The sequence below is a fragment of the Jaculus jaculus genome, chromosome 3 (genome assembly GCF_020740685.1).
Source record: "Jaculus jaculus isolate mJacJac1 chromosome 3, mJacJac1.mat.Y.cur, whole genome shotgun sequence".
Classification (NCBI taxonomy): domain Eukaryota; kingdom Metazoa; phylum Chordata; class Mammalia; order Rodentia; family Dipodidae; genus Jaculus; species Jaculus jaculus.
In genome coordinates this window covers 104,549,598-104,574,104 of record NC_059104.1, presented here as the reverse complement: position 1 = coordinate 104,574,104, position 24,507 = coordinate 104,549,598, and the positions used below count along the sequence as shown (strand labels likewise).

At 40.3% G+C, this 24,507-nt stretch overlaps 1 protein-coding gene across 2 annotated transcripts in view; it reads right to left on the bottom strand.

Moving 5' to 3' along the window:
* The window catches only part of Alg9 (ALG9 alpha-1,2-mannosyltransferase), a 158,859-nt gene that overhangs the window by 74,487 nt on the left and 59,865 nt on the right, over nt 1-24,507 (bottom strand). For both annotated transcript variants that reach the window (XM_045146564.1, XM_045146565.1), the window contains exons 12-13: nt 23,752-23,899; nt 21,160-21,289 (exon numbers count right to left, since the gene is read on the bottom strand). In XM_045146564.1, the coding sequence (XP_045002499.1) occupies nt 21,160-21,289; nt 23,752-23,899 (278 nt within the window). The remainder of the gene's footprint in view (nt 1-21,159; nt 21,290-23,751; nt 23,900-24,507) is intronic.

The window sequence follows — 24,507 nt, the reverse complement described above, 5'->3', positions numbered from 1 at the left end:
CCACTGCAAACAAACTCCAGACACATGCTCCTCCTTGTGCATCTGACTAACATGGGTCCTGGGGAATCAAACCTGGGTCCTTTTCCTTTGCAGGCAAATGCCTTCCCTACTAAGCCATCCCTCCAGCCCAAAAACAGCATCTTTAACAAACGATGCTGAGAAACTGGATAGCTGCATAAAGATCTAGACCCTTTTCACTCACCCTGTACAAAATCAATTGCAAGAGGATCAAGCACCTCAATATAAGACCTGAAACTGTGAAACAACTACAAGAAAAAGTAGAAAGAATACTCCAAGATAAAGGTGCAGGGAGAGATTTTCTGAATATGGATCCATCAGCCTAGAGAATAAGACACTCAACCAATGGGACCTCATGAAACTACAAAGCTATTGTGCAGCTAAGCAAACTATCAACTGAGTCAACAATCTACAGAATGGGAGAAAATCTTTGCCAAGATTTATACATCTGACAGAGGTTTAATATCTAGAATATACAAAAATAAAATCAAAACACTAAGCAACAAAAAAATCTACCAGCTAGGATGGTGCCACACCCACTTAATCCCAGCACTTGGAAAGCAGAGGTAGGAGGATCTCTGTGAGTTCAAGGACACCTTGAGACTACATAGCGAATTCTGGTCAGCTGGGGCGAGTGAGACCCTACCTCAAAAAACAATACAAAAAATCTGCCAGGTATGGTGGCACACACCATTAATCCCAGCATTTGGGAGGCAGAGGTAGGAAGACTGCCATGAGTTTGAGGCCACCCTGAGACTACATCTGAATTTCAAGTCAGCCTGGGATAGAGCAAGACCCTGCCTCAAAAAAAAAAAAAAAAAAAAAATTAAAAACACACACACACACACACACACACACATCTACCAACTCAAAGAATTGGGTCATAGGACTGAATAGAGCACACTCAAATGAAGAAATACAAATGGTGAATAAACGTTTTAAAAATGTTCAGAAAAAAAAAAAAAAAGGGCTGGAGAGATGGCTTAGCGGTTAAGCGCTTGCCTGTGAAGCCTAAGGACCCCGGTTCGAGGCTCGGTTCCCCAGGTCCCACGTTAGCCAGATGCACAAGGGGGCGCACGCGTCTGGAGTTCGTTTGCAGAGGCTGGAAGCCCTGGCGCGCCCATTCTCTCTCTCTTCCTCTATCTGTCTTTCTCTCTGTGTCTGTCGCTCTCAAATAAATAAATAAAAAATTTATAAAAAAAAAAAAATAAAAAAAAATAAAAATAAAAAAATAAAAATGTTCAGCCCCTGGGCTGGAGAGATGGCTTAGCGGTTAAGCGCTCACCTGTGAAACTTAAGGACCTCAGTTCGTGGCTCGATTCCCCAGGACCCACGTTAGCCAGATGCATAAGGGGGTGCACATGTCTGGAGTTCGTTTGCAGTGGCTGGAGGCCCTGGCATGCCTATTCTCTCTCTCTCTCACTCTTTCTCTCTCTGTCGCTCTCAAATAAATAAAAATAAACAAACAACAATAATTTTTAAAATGTTCAGCCCCTTTAGCCATTAGGGAAATGTAAATTAAAACTACTTTGAGATTCCATCTCATTCTGGTCAAATGGCTATCATCAAAAAAAAAAAAAAAAAATGCAACAAATGCTGGCAAGGGTGTGGGGAAAGAGAATCTCATCTACTGTTGGTGGGAGTATAACTTGTAGAGCCACTATGGAAATCACTGGAAGTTCCTCAAAAATAGAAAAATAAATCTACCATTTGATACAGCTATAGCACTCCTGGGCAAATACCCTAAAGGCTCTATTTTACTATAGATATACTTGCTCAGCCATGTTTCTTGCTGCTCTTTTCTTGTTTTGTTTTTTTTTTAATTTTTATTTATTTATTTATTTGAGAGCGACAGACACAGAGAGAAAGACAGATAGAGGGAGAGAGAGAGAATGGGCGCGCCAGGGTTTCCAGCCACTGCAAATGAACTCCAGATGCACATGCCACCTTGTGTATCTGGCTTACATGGCTCCTGGGGAATAGAACCAAGGTCCTTCGCTTTGCAGGCAAGCACCTTAGCTAAGCCATCTCTCTAGCCCATTTTGGTTTTTCTGAGGCAGGGTTTCATTCTAGCCCAGGCTGATCTGGAATTCACTATGTAGTCTCAGTGTGGCCTTAAACTCATGGAGATCCTCCTACCTCAGCCTCCGGAATATGGGATCAAAGGTGTATGCTACCACACCTGGCTTTCTGCTCTATTTATAACAGTTAGGAAATGAAATCAGCCCAGCTGCCCAATGGCTAATGAATAATAATGAAGATACACACACAAAATAGAGTTCTAGTCAATAGTAAGGAAGAATGAAATTTGTAAGAAAATGAATGGATCAGGAAAGAATTATACTAAGTGAGGTAACTTGGGCCTAGAAAAAAAAAAGTGCTACATATTCTCTCCCACATGTAGCTCCTAGCATGGAATGGTTAGATTTCTTTGTATGTTGCAATAAACATTGGTAGTAGGGTCAGCAAGCTAGAATGAGCTTGGACAGAGGAGAAGCAGGCAGGGATTAGTAGAAGGGATAGTACACAGGCAAGTGGTGGGGCAGGGTATAGGGAGTGGAGAGGTAGGTCTAAAAGGGTCAGGGAAAAGGGAAGGAAGGAGAGGTGGTAGGGATACACAAAACTAAAGATGATATTAGGGTCCTCAGGGAATGATGGGCTTAGAGGAGAGGGGGAATAGCATGTAGGGGTGGAAACATGATTACATTACTGTATGTTCAATGTTCAAAGTTTTCATTTAAAAATTTTTTTTTAATGAATGAAATTATGTCACTTGCAGGAAAATGTTTGTTGGGAATGCACTGTCATCAAGATAGATTTATTCTGAAGCTGAGTAATGGCAAGCACAGAAAGCTCTGGTGGCTGTTTTCCTTTTGTTATGGTTTGGATACTGTTCCCCAGTAGTTCATGTGTCTCTGAGATCTTGGCCCTCAATGTGACAATGTGAAAGATAGGATCATTAAGACATGGGCCTTTAAGAAGGAGTCCTTGGGACAATGAGGTCATTCCCTGGGAAGTGACTGAGGGATCTGAGTCTCTTGTCTGGCTTCCTATTTGGCAAAGTGATCTCTTCTTCCCGCATGAACTCCACCTCTGCCATGCAACATGAGGTGATATTGCCACAGGAACTCAGCTGGATGGAGGCTGTGCCATGTTGTTTAAATGTTCAGCCTCAAAAATCATAAGCTAAACACAATTTTTCTTGACAAAGTTAGCCAGCCACAGCTATTTCATTTAACTAACAAAGAAAAAAGACTAGCACATCTTTCTACCCCTTGAGTTACACATCACTAATCAATTATGCAGGAGTATTGCTGGGCATGGTGGGTGCCCAGGCTTTGAATTAGAATTTCTGTTAATGGGTTTGGGGGCTTTACAAGCATTGACAGAGCTAGCTTAGCTAAGAGAAAAGTATTCCACCTTCCTGAAGTACATTAAACTTGACAGGTAACTAACTAATATGTAAATATGCCAAGCACTAACCTCTTCCAACTCACACTAGAAGCAAATGAGAGCCAAAAGCCAGACAAGATCCTTATCCTCCAGGGCCCTGTAACTAATACTCTTCCTGAAGTTTAAACAGGCCTTGAAAAATGATAGCACTTGAGTCCTAATTATCTCATAGCTATTATTAACAGGGTTTAGGGAAACCTCTCTGATGCAAAGCGATTAAGTAGAGGGCTATTTGAGAACTAAAAAAAAAAAAAAAAAAAAAAAAGATTAATCATCAGTTGTATATAGCCCTATATTAGGTATTTTGGAGGGTTCAAAAATCAATGACAAAGACATGATCTCATGTTCTCAAATAAATGTACTAATTTGGTGAAGAAAATAAATACATAAATATGTGAGAACAAATGAAACAAGAAATACATGAAAAATGCTTGCACAAATTTTACTATAATTTAGAAACCTCAAACTTTTTAGTTTCCTCTAAACACTCAGTGCTTCCATACGTGAAGCTTTTGCATATGCTATTCCTTCTGACTAGACTGCATTTTCAATCCTTTTAAGACCCAGCTCCTATACTACTTCTTTTTTATTTAGGGGTTTATTGAGACAGTATTTCACTGTGCAGCCCTGGGTGGCCTAGAACCCATCATGTAGACCAGGCCAGCCTTGAACATGCAGCAATCCTCCTACTTCTGCCTCCCAAGTGCTTGGATTACAGGCATGCACCACCATACCCTGCTTTATGTAAAATGTTTTGATTTTTTAATACCACTCCAGCCTGGCTGAGGCTTTTTTGTTTTTGCTTTTGTTTTTGGAGGTAGGGTCTCACTATAGCCCAGGCTGACCTGGAATTCACAATGTAGTCTCAGGGTGGCTTCAAACTCATGGCGATCCTCCTACCTCTGCCACTCAAGTGCTGGGATTAAAGGCGTGTGCCACCATGCCCACCTCTGACTGAGTTTAACAACTATCTATTAGACTTATGCATGGCAGTATCCTCTTTAGTTCTAGATTTAAAAATATCCTAAGATAAGCTGGGCGGAGGACGATTGCCATGAGCTCGAGGCCACCCTGAGACTTCATAGTGAATCCAGGTCAGCCTATGCTAGAGTGAGACTACCTAAAAAAAAAAAAAAAAAAAAAAAATCCTAAAATGCCGGGTTTGGTTTTGAACACCTTTAATCCCAGCACTCGGAGGGAGAAGGTAGGAGGATCACCATGAGTTTGAGGCCACCCTGAGAGTACATAGTGAATTCCAGGCCAGCCTAAGCTAGATTGAGACTCTACCTTGAAAAACAAAAAACAAAACAAAACAAAAAAAACCATACATATCCTTAGAGGGCTGGAGAAATGGCTTAGCAGTTAAGGTGTCTGCCTACAAAGCCAAAGGACCTTGGTTCAATTCCCCAGGACCCACATAAGCCAAATGCACAAGGTGGCACATGCGCCTGGAGTTTGTTTGCAGTGGCTAGCCCATTTTCTCTGTGTCTGCCTCTTTCTCTCTTTCTCTCCCAAATAAATGAATTAATTAAAACTTATTTTTAAAAATATCCTTAGAGGGCTGGAGAGATGGCTTAGCGGTTAAGCGCTTGCCTGTGAAGCCTAAGGACCCCAGTTCGAGGCTCGGTTCCCCAGGTCCCACGTTAGCCAGATGCACAAGGGGCGCACGTGTCTGGAGTTCATTTGCAGAGGCTGGAAGCCCTGGCGCGCCCATTCTCTCTCTCTCTCCCTCTATCTGTCTTTCTCTCTGTCTCTGTCGCTCTCAAATAAATAAATAAATAAAAATTTAAAAAAATATTAAAAATATATATATATCCTTAGAAGCTAGGTATAGTGGCACACGCCTTTAATCCCAGCACTTGGGAGGCAGAGGTAGGAGGATCACCGTGAGTTTGAGGCCACCCTGAGATTACATAGTGAATTCCAAGTCAGCCTATAAGTAAGTAAAACACTACCTTTTCTTTGAAGCACTCTAGATATAGTTTACAGAAAGAGCAGCAAAGGCAGTTCTAAACATAATAACTGAATTGACTTACTTAAGAGGTCAGAAGGCTAAGAGGCAAAAATGACTGAACAGTAAACTTCCAGTTTTGAGCTGAAAGTTCAAGTGACAATTTGATGTTGTATTGCTTGAAATGGAAACCAGAGATCTTCCAGGCAAATTCAGAGGTTTGATATCTATAGCACCTGATGATTGTTTATCTTTCTCAACATGACTTGTTAATAAAAATAGAAGAAAATAGTATATATATATATTTTTGGTTTTTTGATTTTTTGAGGTAGGGTTTCATGGTAGCTCAGGCTGACCTGGAATTCACTATATAGTCTCAGAGTGGCCTTGAACTCACGGTGATCCTCCAACCTCTGCCTCCTGAGTGCTGGGACTGAAGGCATGCACCACCACACCCAACTATAAAAAAGTATTTCTAAAAGTATGTTAGGAGCTGGAGAGATGGGTTAGTCCTTAATAAAAGCCTAAGGACCTAGGTTTGATTCCCCAGAACCCACATAAGCCAGATGCACAAGGTGGCAAATACATCTGGAGTTCGTTTGCTATGACTAGAGGCCCTGGCATGCTCGTTCTCCCTTCCTTCCTCCCTCCCTCCCTCTCTGCTTCTCTCTCTCAAATAAATAAATATCCTTAAAATCTTTTTTTATTTTTTTTAAATTTTTATTAGCATTTTCCATGATTATAAAAAAAATCCCATGGTAATTCCCTCCCTCCTCCCCCACTTTCCCCTTTGAAATTCCATTCTCCATCATATTACCTCCCCATCTCAATCACTGTACTTACATATATACAATATCAACCTATTAAGTACCCTCCTCCCTTCCTTTCTCTTCCCTTTATGTCTCCTTTTTAACTTACTGGCCTCTGCTAGTAAGTATTTTCATTTTCACGCAGCTTAAAATCTTTATAAAAGTATTTTAACAATAACTTGTTATACTCTTACCCAAAGAAAATTGCAACAACCTGTAGTGTACATCTTGGGTTTTGTCTTTGAAGCTACTGCTTTTTCCTCACAAAATCTGAATTATGTATGCTAGAGTAGACTGTTCAATTATAATTATTTTAGTTTGAGATTTCTTGGTTTAAATCCCTAGTAACAGTAAATTATCTAATGTTCCTCAGGTCTAAAAATTAAAGTAACACAAGCTAAATTAGAAGCAGAAAGAATAAGTTCTCCCAATTTTATGAGTATCTCACAGGGCAAAATCTGAGACTACTTTCTCTGACTATACCATCTACAATTCAAACCTCAGAAGAAATCTGCCTTAAGTGTAACCAAAGAGCTCATTTTCTTTTCAGATTTAATCATTCTTTCTTGAATCAAAAATAACAAAATTGTAGGGTGACATTAACACATGATCATGAAACAAAAATGTGTTTCATTTCATTAGTCACAAGCTACATATCAACCAGCTGTTGAAGTTAAAAATATGCCTTAATTTAAAAATTTTGTAAAACACAAGCATTTAAGACTCATTTTGAAAGAAATGTGACTTCTTTCAGCTTCTACAAGCTTTGAAAAAGAACAAATTAGCACTTCTATACCAAAGGAAAAAAGGTAATGGTAGAGAAAGTCAAACTCGTTTATTAACCATCAATTTACATTGTTTACATTTATTCATAAGTCTATGTTAAGGATGATAATGCATCACTGCAAGTGTAAAAAGTGCTTATATTTGCTCAGAGAATAAAGGGTCTAACACAAATCAAGATGCAAACAGTGGAAAGTGTACATTTTGCCAGGAGAGGAGTGAGCTCAGGAGAGGCTGGGCAGCCATGAAATAGACACTGTCACAGCTCTTTGTCTTCAGGGATACCAAACCCTGTCAGGAATGGAGTCCACAGCAAGGACTTCTCAAACATCAGAGCAGCACACTGGAGCCCTTTGACAACACTGATCTCCTCTGGAACAGAAGCCACAGGTGTACCTCCCTCTCTGGTCATGAGGTCCCATGGCCCAGAAATCAGGTCTTAAGGTAAACCTTGCCACCATGAAACATTTGCTAAGAAAGTAGATAACGATATAAGATGAAAATTAAATATTCCAATTGGATTGTAGGTAGAGTTACTGCAAACTGTAAAGACAGGCAAAAAGTATCTGGACTCAACACCAGCGCTCTTGCCACTACCAGATTATCCATCATCACCTTCTTTCTACTTTTATTTTTATTTTTGTACATGTGTGTGTGGGGGGGTGGCGTATGAACATGTATGTGCCCTTGCTTTTCCCTATACAGTCGGCTGTGGTGGTCATGGCTCAAGTGGAACATTGGGTGACCCCTCTATTCCTCTTCTGCCTGGGCTTGTTTTGAACAAAGTCTCTTTCTTTTCCAGAGCTCATGGGGCTTCATCAATTCTCAGGTCTCTACTCCCTTGTGGGACTGGCACAAGAAGCCATGCCTAGCTGATACATGTGGGATCTGGAGATTTGAACTCAGCAGCCTCTGGGCCCCGTGCTTGTACAAGAAGCATACCTAACCACTGAGCCCTCTCCCCAGTCCCCTTCTTTCTTTATCCTTCCTTCCTTTCTTCCTCCCTTTTCTTGTCTTTTTAAAAAAGATTTTAAAAACCTTTAAAAAAATTTTTTTGTTTAGTTTTATTTTTTTATTTGAGAGCAACAGAGAGAAAGAGGGAGCAAGAGAGAGAGAGAAAGAGAGAGAGAGAGAGGGAAATTGAGAGAATGGGTGCGTCAGGGCTTCCAGCCACTGCAAACGAACTTCAGACGCGTGTGCCCCCTTGTGCCTCTGACTAATGTGGGTCCTAGGGAATCAAGCCTTGAACCAGGGTTCTTAGGCTTCACAGGTAAGCACTTAACCGCTAAGCCATCTCTCCAGCCCTCCTTTTCCTTTCTTTCATTACTTCCTTCTTTCTCCTCTTCCTCTCTCTCCCCTCTTTTTTATTTCTCCTCTCCCCCTCTCCTTTAGATATGCTCCAATTAATTTTTTAAAATATTTTATTTACTTATTTGAGACAGAGAAAGAGGCAGAGAGAGAATGGGCATGCCAGGGCCTCTAGCCACTGCAAACAAATTCCAGATGCATGTGCCACTTTGTGTATATGGTTTATGTGGGTACTAGGGAATCAAACCTGGGTCCTTAGGCTTCAAAGGAAAAGGCCTTAACCACTAAGCTGTTTCTCCAAGCCTCCAGTTGATTCTTTTAAGTAGCTGTTTTCTGGAGGCAGAGTGCCTTATAGTTTTTCTTTCACACATATAGCCTTACTGAATACATACTTTAAATCCACAATAAACATTTACTTCACACTTGACAAGGCCATTGCACTCATGTACTTACACCAGATGTGGACACTGGCACAAGACTTGCACATGGTGGGTCCAGTAAGCTCTCTGTTATGGCTATAGAAGGAACTTAGGAAGCCACCCTCTCCTTAATAAGCTAATGATAGTGAAAGGTTGCAGGGAACAAGAGTTATTTTCTTCTAGGGCACAGCCACTAGGAAGCAATGAAAAGACAGACTACAGTAAGACTGAAACACAAGAGGATAATGTGGAGTACATATGATCAAAATATACTATATGAAAATGTCTAAAAAAACTTTTACCTATTGCATAGTAAAAATACAAACTCAGGCTGGTGAGACACCTTAGTGGTTAAGGCACTTGCCAGTGAAGCCAAAGGACCCAGGTTCAACTCCGCAGAACCCACATAAGCCAGATACATAAGGTAGTACATGTGTCTGGAGTTGGTTTACAGTGGCTGAAAACCCTGGTACACACATTCCCCCTCCCTCCTTCCCTCTCACTCACTCTCTCTCATGTATAAAAAAAAAATTTTAAATACAAACTCACAAATGAAACATCATTCAATCACTACAGATAATGAAAACATGAATTAATTTCTAAGTGCCATTATTATGGATAATAGGAAATTAATTATGAAGAAGTGCTTTGTTTTATTTATTTATTTTGGTTTTTCAAGGTAGGGTCTTATTGTACCCCAGGCTGACCTGGAATTCACTATGTAGTCTCAGGCTGGCCTCAAACTCAAAGTAATCCCCCTACCTCCAATTCCTGAGTGCTGGATTAAAGGCATGTACCGCCATGCCTGGCAAGGAAACATTTTGAATTCTGTTTGATTAAGGTTTTAGTAGATTCTGATATTGTTAAAGCAACTTGAATCTACTGCTTTGATACCCACAGCTAGTAACAAATAGCCAGCAGGCCCATAGGCAATTTACGTTCTTCTCTAATAAAGACTTCTAAGAAGGGAAATAGAAAGAATTAAAGAGAAAAATGAAAGAAAAAAGAGGAAGTATCCTAGTTGTTTCTGTTTTTTGACAGATATATTCATATTTAAAGTTCATGACATATATAAAACAGCTCCAAAACATGAGAGTAACTGTTTTTTAAAAAAGCTCAGATACTTATGTCTTACTAGCCTTGTTACATCAAAGAATGAGTAACCATGACATGAAAACATGGAAGAGCTGTAAAGAGGACAGTGGGGAATACTGAAACCAAACTTCTAATCTAGGACTAATCTTTCTCAAGCTATTATCACCCTAAGCTTTGGTTCCTTCATCAATAAAAAGAGATCATGGACTTCACATGTTAAGTTTCCTTTCAAATCTATAATTTATTCCATTGCTTAAATGGGAAAAGCAGAAATAAAGAATAAGCTAGGAGGGGATATGATGGAGAATGGAATTTCAAAGGGGAAAGTGAGGGGGGGAGGGTATTACCATGGGAAACATTTTATAATCATGGAAAATGTTAATAAAAACTGAGGAAAAAGAAAGAGTAAGCTAAAGAAGCCGCGCATGGTGGATCATGCTTTTAATCCCAGTACTCAGGAGGCTGAGGTGGGAGGACTGCCATAAATTTGAGGCCAGCCTGGGGTACAGAGTAAGTACCAGGTCAGCCATAGCTAGAGTGAGAACTTGCCTCAAATTAACCAAACAAAACAGAATAAGAAAAAAAAAGCTTTGACTGAAAAAACAGTGCTTCTGTTTTAATGCTCATTTTGAAAACACAAATCTGTTCCAACACAACAGACATATTAGAGAAGATTTTGAATGTAATTTAATTTTTGCATTTGCTTACATATTGCTTAATCCACAAGAAGTGCTAGATAAATGCAGAAAACTGCTCCCAGTTGAACAAAACAGCACAAAATTAAACAATGCAAGACAGGCGTGGTGGCACACACCTTTAATCCCAGCACTTCGGAGGCAGAGGCAGGAGGATCACCGTGAGTTCCAGGCCACCCTGAGACTACACACAGTGAATTCCTGGTCAGCCTGAGCTACAGTGAAATCCTACATCAAAAAAAAAAAAAAAAAAATTAAACTGCATCAGTCACACACCAAATTATCAGCTTCTTCAATTCACCAAGTTATGAGACACGCTCACTCATCCACATTATGAGTCTGTCATATTTCAGATGATCCTTTCACTGCTTCATGAGATGCAACTCTTCTAAAAGCATCTCCCAAGCAAACCTCAGAGCTTTTGTAAAGTAAACTACCATACTTATTACAACATTTATGTACTTTTTAAAATTTTTTTTGTTGTTTTTTATTTATTTATTTGAGAGCGACAGAGAGAGAAAGAGGCAGATAGATAGATGATAGATAGACAGATAGATAAATAGAGAGAGAGAGAGAGAGAATGGACACTCCAGGGCCTCTAGCCACTGCAAAGGACCTCCAGACGTGTGCGCCCCTAGTGCATTTGGCTAACGTGGGTCCTGGGGAATCGAGCCTCGAACTGGAGTCCTTAGGCTTGACAGGCAAGCGCTTAACCGCCAAGCCATCTCTCCAGCCCCAACATTTATGTACTTTTAATCACCTAACATATACCAAACTGGGCTATGTTTCTATTGGGCTCCTATGATTTATAACAAGGCATTTAAGTATTATGTCCTGAATCCCATTTTCACCATAAGTTTTTAGGGTTTGATTCAAGGTGGCTGTTAGGCAACTTAATGTAATGTAATAAATAGAACTGACTATATTGCTTTTTCAGAAGAAAATTAATGGCCATTTGATTTCTTTCAAATATAACTAAAGAGGCAAACTCCAACAATTCTATTTAAGCATCAAAAAAGAGAAGAGTCACTGCATGCAGCTCTATGGGAGAGAGAAATCATTAGCAGTGATAAACAACAGTGGACACTGCAAGCTTTAAGTTTGGCCAGCCAACAGGTGCAATAGTGGCATGTCTGTTATGGGGAAAACCAACCACTCTGTAATTGGACTAGAGGCCCGCTCCACGGTAAGAAATAGATGCCTGATACTGAATACCTATGACAGGGGAAGTCATGAGCACTGGGGGTGTAATGTCTGCTATTGTCTGGCTAAATGTGTATATTATGCTTACCAAACTGTCCAGTAAGCACTTCTGTTAATGTTCATACCCATATATTTATGCTACTCTCACATTTGGTTGGAGTAGCTTTTCTTTTCAGATGGCAGTGATCTTGGGATGACTCAGAAGGCAGCATAGTGCTGAGAAGATGTGACAGAGGAGTGCTTAACACTGAAATCTCTCTAGCATACCTTCCAAGGCTCAGGGTCCATAGTGGAAGAGGTGGCAGGAAGAAGAACCAAAGGAAGGGTAGGACTCCTTACAATACACTCTTCCAGTTACAAAATGGCCTGAATATCCATGACCTCACAGTTTCTGACACTACCTACAGAAGACCATCATAAGAGGAGGAAAAGAAAATGACATCAAAATAAAAGAGAGACTGACTGAGAGAGGGAAAGGGTATGATGGAGGGTGGAGTTACAAAGGGAAAAGTGGGAGGGAGGGAATTACCATGGTTTATTGTCTGTAATTATGGAAGTTGGCAACAAAAATAAATAAATAAATAAGAAAGGCAACACTGAGTATATCTTTTGAATTCAAATCTAGTTTCTGGCAGAAATCTTGACATGACTATTTAGTAACAGAGATTCAAGAGCTACTTAATAGCTACCATGAAAAAGCATGAAGCACAGAAGATTATTTCTGTGATATAGTTAGAACAGTACAACAGAACCACAGATCCACTACAGACACAGCTAATTCATTTTTTTTTCTGAAGTAGAGTCTCGCTCTAGCCCAGGCTGACCTGTAATTCACTATGTAGTCTTAGGCTGGCCTCAAATTCACAACAATCTTTCTCCTCTGCCTCCCAAGTGCTGGGATTAAAGGTGTCTGCCACCATGCCCAGAGGCACAGCTTGATAAACTCAGAGATCGAAGAAAATGAAATAATGTGGCCATACGTCCACCCTAGTTTCTACACAGGACAGATACAGGAGACAGACTGAGCCACTTAGCTTGGACTATGTGCTGACTAAAACCTGTCACTGAGAGCAGCAGAGCACATGAACATAACGCTACCAGCTGTGTGCTATGATGAATGCCTGTAATCCCAATACTTATAAGGTAAGTTTTCATCCAGCCTGGGCTACACAATGAGCTCCTGTGTCAAGAACAAACAAGCAAAAATTCTGCTAGTTAGCATCGTCAGAAAAGACGGAGAACAGAATAATTTTGTCTTCTTGGGTGAACCTGGTCTTACAATACGTTACCAATGTAAATGGGGCTGCAGAAATGGCTCAGTAGTTAAGTGAGCTTGCTTAGAACACCTGCAGGCCTGGATTTGAGTCCCCAGTACCCACATAAAGCCAGATGCACAATGTGGCATATGGGTCTGAAGTTTGTTTACAGCAGTAAGAGGGACTGGTGTGTTTACTTGCTCATTCTCTCACTCTCTCTCTCTCTCTCTGATAAATACTAAAAAAAAAAAAAAAAGTAAGTGAAGGGCTGGAGAGGTGGCTTATCAGTTAAGGTTTAAGGAAAGCCTAAGGACCCAGGTTCAATTCCCCAGTACCCACGTAAAGCCAGATGCACAAGGTGGCACATATATCTAGGGTTTATTTGCAGTTTCTAGAGGCCCTGGCGTGCTCATTCTCTATCTACCTACCTCTTTCTCAAATAAATATTTCTAAACAATGTAAGTGAAGCCAGCATTTTGATGCACACCTGTAATCAAAGCACTTGGGAGGCAGAAGGAGGAGGATTGCTGTGAATTCAAAGCCAACCTGGGACTACAGAGTGAGTTGCAGGTCAACCTAGGCTAGAGTGAGACCCTACCTTGAGAAAAACAAACAAATAAATTTAAGTGAGGTATACAGTATGTCCTTCCACAGATCAAGCAGTGATGTTTGGCCATTACGGTTATAATCCTAATGCCATACCTTAAAGAGTTACACATTATTAAAAAATTTTAATAATTGAGGTTTTTGTTTCTATAAATTGCTGGGTATGGCAGTGTATGCCTTCAATCTCAGCACTTGGAAGGTGAGGTAGGAGGATCCCTGTGAGTTCAAGGTTACTCCTGAGACTACGTAGTGAATTCTAGGTCAGCCCAGGCTAAAGGGAGACCTTATATCGAAAAACAAAAACACAGGCTGGAGAGATGGCTTAGCGGTTAAGTGCTTGCCTGTGAAGCCTAAGGACCCCGGTTCGAGGCTCGGTTCCCCAGGTCCCACGTTAGCCAGATGCACAAGGGGGCGCACACGTCTGGAGTTCGTCTGCAGTGGCGGGAAGCCCTGGCGCGCCCATTCTCTCTCTCTCCCTCTATCTGTCTCCCTGTGTCTGTCACTCTCAAATAAATAAATAAATAAAAATGAACAAAAAATATTAAAAAAAAAGAAAAACAAAAACAAAAACAAAAACTAATAAGTAAAAAAATAAATAAAAATGAAAATGAAATAAAATAAATGTACATATAGAGTTGGAGAGACGGCTCAGCCATTGAGGTGCTAGCTTACAAAGCCTTATCGCGTACATTCAATTCCCCAGTATCCATGTAAAGCAAGATGCACAAGGTGGCACATGCATTTGGAGTTTGTTTGCAATGGCAAGAGGCCCTGGTACACTTACTATCTTTCTTTCTCTGTCTCTCTCAGCTAGCAAATAGAAATGAACACTTCTAAAGTGTACATATACATGCAAAAAGACATGAAAGAATAGAATCACCAAAATGGTAATAGTGATTGATACCACTTGAATGACAGTTTGTTTTCTTTACAGTAGCTTTCAGTATTTTATACAAGGAGTCTTCATATCTTTCTTGTATCTTATCTTTTATATCAAAGAAAAACAAATATCTGTTTAAATAGTTAACAGAAAGAGAAGAATTTCTGTTTGTGGTTCATACAGAATTAATAGAAGACTTCCAATGTCCCTGCTAATTCCCAAAGGGTGCAAGTGAATGGGAAAGGTTTCAAGAGCACTTTCCTTACATACAGGAAAATCCACTGAAACTAGAATGCAAAGAAAAGTCCATAGGAAACTCAAATACTAAAATACAGGTAAGCACAGGACCCATGCCACATAGCCAGCAGATATGTGAAATTGCTTGTTCCTACTACAATCAGCCAGCAGATACGTGGAATTGCTTGTTCCTACTTCAATCAGCCAGCAGACATGTAGGCCTGCTTGTTCTTACTTCCATTAGCCAGCAGATATACTAACTTGCTTGTTTGTACTTCAATTAGCCAGCATTTTGGTGACTCCTGCTGGCATTCTGAGAAATCTCCCCTTTTTAGAAAAGCTAATATAAAATCACTTAACCAACTTAACAATGCCTGGTATCACAGAATATGAAAACATGGTCTTACCAGAAATAATAAGACCAAGGCCTAAGGTGTGGGAAAAGCTACTGAATATTTTATAGCCAGTTTTCTTTCAACATCATCATCCCAGTGATGATGAAGCTTCATTATCTGCTGAGAAGGCATGTATGCTAGTGCCCCAATCCAAGGTTTCATTTCCCATTTCCCAAACAGGATCTGAAAATACTAAATGAAAAATTCCCACTGGGCATGGTGACACATACCTTTAATCCCAGCACTCAGGAGACTGAGGTAGGATGATCACCTGAATCAAAGCCAGCCTGAAGCTATGGAGTTAGTTTCAGGTCAATCTGGGCTAAAGTGAGACCCTGCTTCAAAAAACCCAAAACAAACAAACAAACAAAAATCCAGCCAATGTTTCAGGTTGCCCACTTTTCTGAGTAGCATGATAAAATCTATTATAATGAAATTTTGCCGCATAGGAGTTATCTTTTGTCCATCATATGCATGCAATAAAGACTATCTGCCCATTAATCAATTAGTAGCCATCTTGGTTGTCGGATCCATTATCATGGCACAGCAATGTTCATGTTTAAGTAACTTTTGTGTGTATGTGTGTGCTCACATGTGTGCAAAAGCACATGTGTGTGCATGCCTGTAGAGGACATAGGACCTCTCAAGTGCCATTCCTTGACACCATCCTTTTTTTTTTTTTCTGAAGTAGTACCTCACTCTAGCTCAGGCTGACCTGGAATTCACTATGTAGTCTCAGGGTGGCCTCAAACTCACAGTGATCATCCTACCTCTGCTTCCCCAGTGGTGGGATTAAAGGCATGTGCCACCATGCCTTTTCTGAGACAGAATCTCTCACTGGCATGGAACCCACCAAGTAGGCTAGAATGGCTGTCCAGCAAACCCTAGGTACCCATATGTCTCCACCCCACCTCCCTAGTGATGGCATTACTAGTGTGTGCCACTGCACTGACTTTTTTTTTTTTTTCTTGAGGTAGGGTCTCACTCTAGCTCAGGTTTACCTGGAATTCACTATGTAGTCTCAGGGTGGCCTTGAACTCACTCCTACCTCTGCCTTCCGAGCACCAGGACTAAAGGCATGCACCACCACGCCCAGCTTTGCACAGACTTTTAAAAAAAATTCTTTTTTTGCTTATTTTATTCATTTCATAGAGAGAGGAGAGAATGGGTGTGACGGAGCCTTCAGCTGCTGCAAATGAAGTCCAGATGCATGAGCCACCTTGTGCATCTGGCTTATGTGGGTCCTAGGGAATTGAACCTAGGTTCTTTGGCTTCGCAGGCCCATGCACTGACTTTTAACATGGGTTCTGGGGCTCAAACTCAGGTCTTCATGTTTGCAAGGCAAGCACTTTACCAACCAAGCTATCTTTCCAGTCCTAAAATAACTCTTGTTAAACTTAATAATGGTTGTAAAACAACAGTGACAAACTTTGGATATGGTGAAGAGAAGTCTTGAAATACTTCCTACAAGTAAAATGGTGAATTCTCAACTTGTTAAAGAAAGAAAAACATAATATACTTGAGTTATTAAAATCATAGTATAATAACATTTTGAGAGAGAAAACACATTCAAATAACTTTGATAATAGTAGACTTACTATTATTCTATTATATGACCACTGTGAATCTCTTAAGTGCCTAATTTTTTTTTTTCCTGAAGAGCAGTATATTTTTTTCAAATTTTTATTAACATCTTCTATGGTTATAAAAAATATCCCATGGTAATACACTCCCTCCCCCCACTTTCCCCTCTGAAACTCCATTCTCCATCATATCCCCTCCCCATCTCAGTCTCTCTTTTATTTTGATGTCATGATCTTTTCCTCCTCTTATGATGGTCTTGTGTAGGCAGCGTCAGTTAAGTGCCTAATTTTTAAATTAAACTTCATTATAAGTATGTATATACATGAAAAATCATAGTATGGAGTTTGGTATTATTCACAGTTTCAGAAATCCACTGGTGGTCTTGCAGATAAAAGGAGACTGGCAGAGTTATACTAACTATAATTATTCAGTGATACTAGTAGGCTAACTTCTAGGTATACACACTACCTTACATGTGTGGTAAATACAAATGGAAATAAAATGACTTGCAGCATCCACACTTTTGATGGGAAAAGTGATAACATGCATATCAGAAATACTTAGATAACATAAGAGAATACAGATAAATGAATAAATGAACTTTACAGATAAATAATTAAGCTAAGCCACTGAATGGAAAGACTGTTAATATAGACTTAAATGTCTTTACACCAAAGAAAGTTTGACAGCCTAACATAAGAGGCTGGCAGAGGTACTCTAGACATGAACATGAATATAAGCAAAAACACTTGTAACAGGAAAAGACAATGATCAGTATGGTCAAACTGGAATAAAAATTATACTGGACACCGTGATAGCAAGAACTAAGAGATTTGGGAAAATTATAAATCCATGAAAAGGTCCCTTATGAGATTAAGAACATTTATGGAAGAAATCTAAATACCAGACACTATGCTAAATGGCATCTATATAATATGCAGTCACATAACTCAAAAGTACGTATCACCACTTCCACTTCACAGAGAAGCTGAAACTAGTTAAACAAAGGCTTACTTTGCCCAAGGTCATTGAAGGGAGACAACAAAGCTGAGATGTGAACCCAGGGATCAACACAACTCCAAAATCCACACCTATTTTTGTTAACCTTGCCATAGTACCCCTGCATAAAGCATGACACCATGGTAGGTATGGCAAGAGTTCTGATATCACTGAATTCAAGCTGTCCCCTTCTGATGGAGTGTCCCACAAAGACCCTCTGTACATCAAAGTCTGTTCTCAGGAGAGTTACTTTAGTTAACATAAAAATAACCTGCTGGGGGCCCAAGTTTGACTCTTCAGATCCCACATTATCCAGGTGCACAAAGGGGAGGCAAGTGCAAGGTCACACATGCCCAGCAGGTGGTGCAAGCATCTAGAGTTAGATTGCAGTGGCTGAGGCCCTAGCATGCCAATTCTCATTTTCTCTCTCTCCCTCTCCCCTTCCCTGTCACTCCCTCCTTCTTTCCCCTACCCTCAAAATAAAACAGTAAAGTTTAAAGTTAAAAAAGTAATAACCTGCTGGGCATGGTGGTACATGCAGAGGTAGGAGGATCACTGTGAGTTCTAGACCAGCCTGGGACTACAGAATGAGTTCCAGGTTAGCATGGGCTAGAGCAAAACCCTACCTTGAAAAAACAACAACAAAAATAGGGCTGGGGAGATGGCTTAGCAGTTAAGGCACTTGCCTTTGAAGCCTAAGGACCCAGTTCCGATTCTCAGATACTACCATGTAAGCCAGATGCACATGGTGGCACATGCATCTAGAATTTGTTTGCAGTAGCAAGATGCCCTGGCATGCCAATTCTTTATATATCTCTCTCTTTCATAAATAACAGTAAAGTATTTTTTAAATAACCAATAATAATTTGCCCTACTAAGGGGTATTTTCATTATAAAAGAAATCGATAACCTTTAGTTAAAAAGACTGGTAAAAAGTCAAGCACTTATAATTCCAGCATTTGGGCAGCTGAAGCAGAAAGATGAAGCATCCAAGGCTACCCTGGGCTAAATCATGAGTTCAAGGCCAGCCTGGCTACACAGTGAATTAAATGCTATACTGGGGCAACATAGTCACTCCTTGTTTCCCCACCAAACAAAGCAAAACAAAACATCTGGTAGAAATAGTGTATCTCACCAATTCAGGGAGCCAGGCCATACTGGGTCTTGGGAAATGCATCTGTACCCTCCAGCCAAATCTCAAACAGGAAGATCCTTATTTGTAAGACCTGAGGATCTCCAGGGAAGTCTGACCAGCCCCAGTCTGGGAGACAAGAGACCAGATGTGGCTACAAGTTTTCTGAATAAAACATATGAAAACCTACTTTTTGAATAATGACACATCTAGAAGTCATAGATTGTTACTAGAAAATTTTCAGTGCCAGGGATGGGATACCTTCCAGTGAGTTTCTGGCCAGGGAGGTCCCTGTTGCCTCTAAAACATTATAGGCTATTGCCCAGGCCCTTGGTTTCCTGCGAGAAAGAGAAGGTAAGACCCTACTGCTGAAGACTCACATGCCTAAGCAACAAAGTCAGTGAGAAATCAAGGTGGTACTGAGCAGAAAACCTTTTCCCTATAAACCAGCCAATTCAAAGCTGGAAAAAACTGCACTGTAAGCAACTCTATGGGACACAGAAGCCATCAGCAGTGAAAAGAGTGGACACTGGAAGCCTCAAGTTTGGCCAGACAGGCCAAATGACCAAATGAGTGCAATAGTGGTATGTCTGCTCTGGGGAAACCAACTGCTCTCTAACTGGACAGAAGGCCCACTCTAGGGGAGGGAATATGTGCCTGATACTGAAAACCTAACCAAAAGCCTATGGCAGGGGAGGTCATGAGCCTTAGGGGTATTAAAGCCAACTCTTGTCTGGATAAATGCATGTATTGTTTAACAAACTGCCCTGAAAACACTACACTTAATGTTCATATTCATATATTAATGCTACTCTCACTTCTGGTTTGAGAAGCTTCTCTTTTCAGATAGCAATGATCACTGTGATGACCTGAAAGGCAACATAGTGCTGAGAAGAAGGGACAGAGGAGTGTCCAGCACTGAAACATCTCTATCACACCCTCTAAGGCTTAGGGTCCACTGCAGAAGAGGTTGCGGAAAGAATGTAAGAGCCAAAGGAAAGGAACCACTCCTTACAATACAACTGTCCAGACAGAAATCGGCCTTGATATCCATGACTTTGCAATGCCTAGCAATAACTACACAAGACCCCCATAATAGGAGATAAAGAGACTAATGAAGAGGGAGGGGTTATGATGGAGAGCAGAGTTGTGAAGGGCAAAGTGGGGGAGGGGAGGGAAATATCACGGTTTATTGTCTATAAGAATAGTCATTGTCAATTATATATATGTATATGTGTGTGTGTGTGTGTGTGTATAAAATAAAAAATAAAAATAATTTTTAAGTGCCATCTTTCTTTTTTTTAAACTTTTTTCTTTCTTTCTTTTTTTCTTTTTTTTTTTTTTTAAGGTAGGGTCTCACACTGGTCCAGGCTGACCTGGAATTAACTATGTAGTCTCAGGGTGGCCTCGAACTCATGGTGATCTTCCTACCTCTGCCTCCCGAGTGCTGGGATTAAAGGCGTGCACCACCATACTAGCGAGTGTCATCTTTCTAAATAGTCAAAATAAAATTCACATGGCCTCAGAGTATGTAATAAATGGGTAGAAAATCATTGCAGGGCCAGAGATTGCTCTACAATGCCCACTCTGGAAAGTCTCTCCGACTATTCACATGCTAAAAACAGAATATAGCAATAGCAAAGTCAAGAATAACCTGATAATCTGAAAGTTCCTTATAAGCATTTTGTTTGTTGGTTTTTGTTTTTTGAGGTAGGGTTTTATTCTAGCCCAGGCTGACCTGGAATTTACTATGTAATCTCAGCATGGCCTTGAACTCATGGTGATCCTCCTACCTCTGCCTCCCCAGGTGCTGGAATTAAAGGTGTACGCCACCACACCTGGCTTCTTATAAGTATTTTAATTTGCCAAAGAATGATGTTTCAGTGTGCTTCACATTGATAGTTCCATCATATGAAATTTTCCAACCCACCCAAAAACTTCTAAGATGTAATGAATTACATGCTTTACATAGGAAAGAGGGTAATTTGAAAACAGAAATAATATCGTTCATTCTTTTTCAACAAGTTATGTCCTTTACTCTAAAGAAATCACTTTCTGCTGGGCATGGTGGCGCATGCCTTTAATCCCAGCACTCGGGAGGCAGAGGTAGAAGGATTGCCATGAGTTCAAGGCCACCCTGAGATGACAGAGTTAATTCCAGGTCAGCCTGGACCAGAGTGAAACCCTACCTCAAAAAAAGAACCAAAAAAAAAAAAAAAAAAAAAAGAAATCACTTTCTGAGAAATTCTAATTTTTATCAATGCTATAATAAACTATGCTAAGAGATTTTCAAATATTCTTTTCAAGGATCAAGAAGTGATAAATGTTGTCCTTACATATCTGGATGGCTCTTCTCGGTTCTGGTCATTCATGTCAACAGGAACAATTCGAGTAGCCAGTGGTCCCTCTGCAAAAGGCTTTGGTAACTGACCTCTGAACTCTGATGGGATGAACTGAAGCTGCCAACTGTGAGAAACACAAATGAGGAAAATCAGAAAAACACAACAGGATCATATTGCTAAACATACTTTAAAGAGCAATCACTTACCCAGAATCATGTGAAAAACATTTCACTTGAAGAAAAAATATTTCTGCTAAAACCTCAACCCGGGAGTAACCAAGGCAGAGGTCAAAATTCAATCCAAAATCATTGGGAAATTTACAACTAAAGGTCTCTCAATCTCTTACATGCAAGTCTCAGCAGTGAAACTGGCAACCAGATGGTCAACCATAGAACAGAAAGAGCAGAGTCAAAGTTTATTGCTAATTACACATGACCAGAGGGATTTATCAAAGTTAAAGTGAATTAATTCATCAGGTATACTGAAAAAGACAAAATGTAATATTTGTCTTTAAAAATACACTGGGAGGCCTGGAGCGATGGTCCAGCAGTTAATGCACTTGCCTGCAAAACCTACAGACTCAAGTTCTATTCCCCAGTACCCATGTAAAGCTATATGTACAAGGTGGCACATGCATCTAGAGTTTGTTTGCAGTGGCTGGAAGCTGTGGTGTCATGCCCATTCTCTACCGATCTGCCACTCTCTCTCTCTCTCTCTCTCTCTCTCTCTCTCTCTCTCTCTCAGTCTGTCATAAACAAATAAAAAATATAGTTTTAAAAAACACACTAGGAGAACACTACTTTATTCCTGAGTCATCCATAAAAGTACCTTCAGCTATGTGATCATATCAAACACAAAAGCCAAGCCAGACGTGGTAGCACACACCTTTAATCCCAGCTCTCAGGAGGCAGAGGTAGGAGGACTGCTGTAAGTTCGAGGCCACCCTGAGACTACAGAGTGAATTCCAGGTTAGCCTGAGCTATAGTGAGTCCCTACCTCAAAAAAAAAAAAAAATTCCAAACACCAAAGCCAATAGTTTAAAAAAGCAAATTTCAATTTAATCATTAATAACTGATACAAGCCAGGCATGGTGGCACATGCCTTTAATCCCAGAATTTGGGAGGCAGAGGTAGGAGGATTGCCATGAGTTCAAGACCACCCTGAGACGAATTCCAGGTCAGCTTAGACTAGAGTGAGACCCTACCTTAAAAAAAAAAAGATACAAAATTGCCACCAGGCAAGGTGATACACGCCTTTAATCCCAGCACTCAGATGGCAAAGGTAGGAGAATCACTGTGAGTTTGAGGCCACCCTGACACTACATAGTGAATTCTAGGTCAGCCTGGGCTAGAGTGAAACCCTACCTCAAAAAAACAAATCATAATAATAATAATTGATAGAAAATCTTCATAAGCACTAGGGGAGAAACTACTACTGTTGTCAAGCTAAATTGGTATATAATGTCCACCAAACTGCCCTCTAAATGCTGCTTATATATTAATGTTACTCTTCCTCTTAGAGAGGCTTCTCTATTCAGATGGTGGTGACCACTGGGGAGACTCAAAACTCATCAGAGTGCTGAAAAGAAGAGACAGTGTTGTGTTCATCACCAAGTAAGGCATCTCAATCACACCCTCCAAGGCTCAGGGACCTCCAAGGCTCAGAAGAGGTGGTAGAAAGGATGTAAGAGCCAAAAAAGAGAGGAGTACTTTAGAATACTGTTTTCCAGATACAAAGTGGCCATGGCATTCATGACCTCACAGTGGCAGACACTACTACCTACATAAGACCTACACAGCAGGAGGGAGAAAATGATGACAACAAAATAAAATAGGGACTGGTTGGAGAGGATAAAAAGGGATTAGTGGCATGGGGAGGGTGGAGAGGGTACAGAGAAGGATGCTGGGAAGGGATTTTGATCATGTATATTGTGTTTATGTATGTTGTCAATAAAACACTTAGAAACATACTAATTGATAGAAAATCTTTATTAAGCAGGAGCTAGTCTTCATCATGAGGTAAAGAGAAGCAGCTGAAGCCAGTCCTCAAATGAAGCAGTGTGTATCATCTTAACCAGATTTCCCTTTTACCCAAAGAGTACTAAATTAAGAAAACTACAAGGAACTCAAGGGCATATTAACAACAGTGGAAAAGAAGCTGGGGCAGGTGTCTTAATCATAGCTTTCCCACATGTCTATATATAACTGAACTTTTATCATTGAATGAAAATTTTCTTTTCTAAAAACACTTCCTACAGTAATTTTAGAAGTGGGTTAGTATCAAATTAATTACAACATTATAAATATGAATCCTCAAAAAAATATGAATCCTCAAGGAGTCACTAAGAATTCAAATGACCAAACAATTTTCAGGAGTCCCCAGGCACCTATGGCTATGGTCAGTGCTCCCAGTTTAATGAACACAGCAGACAGGTGCACAGTGTGGACTGCACAGCAGCCTAAGATTGCAAATAATTCAATGACTTGTAAAAACTCCAAAACAAAACAAAAACTCAGTAGACCTTGCCACAGAACTGCTATTTTTCATCCCCTGATTTAATATCCTGGGAATAAAAGGACAACTTACTTATCAGGCAGAAGGAAGCTACTTGGAAATCGATACCATTCTTTTCCCACACAAACATTCACAGGTCTCCCTTCTGGGACAGTGTGGATAGTTGGGTCTGTGGCAATTCGGTAAAATTCTGGATATAAATCAAGAGGCCCATGGTATCCTGGAAAGAAGAGGAGTTAATACAAGCCACAGGTGAGTAAAATGAGATTCTGGCTTTAAGTTATAATGTATGTTAACATTCCACTGTAATCTGCATGAAATTTAGAGTGTGAAGGGCCTTAGTCCTCCTGTAGGAAGCCTATTCTGCTAGCATAGAACATCTCTCTAAGAGAGAAATCACCAGTAAAGATACTCAATAGTGGACACTGCAAGCCTTGTATTTGGCCAGCCAAGCCAAATGAGCCAACAGGTGCAATAGTGGCACATCTCTTGTGGGGGAAACCAACTGCCCTCTAATTGGACTGGAGGCCTGCTCCATGGAAGGGAATGCATCCCTGATAGTGAAAACCTACAACAGGGGTAGTCATGCGCCCTAGGGATGTAACATCTGCTGCTGTCTAGCTAAATGTATATACTATGTTCACCAAACTGCTCAGTAAGCACTTCTCTTAATGTTCATACCTATATATTAATGCTACTCTCACTTTTGGTTAGAGAACCTTCTCTTTTCAGATGGCAGTGATCTTGGGATGACTCAGAAGGCACCATGATGCTGAGAGGAAGTGACAGAGGAGTGCTCAGCACTCTCTATCACACCTTCCAAGGCTC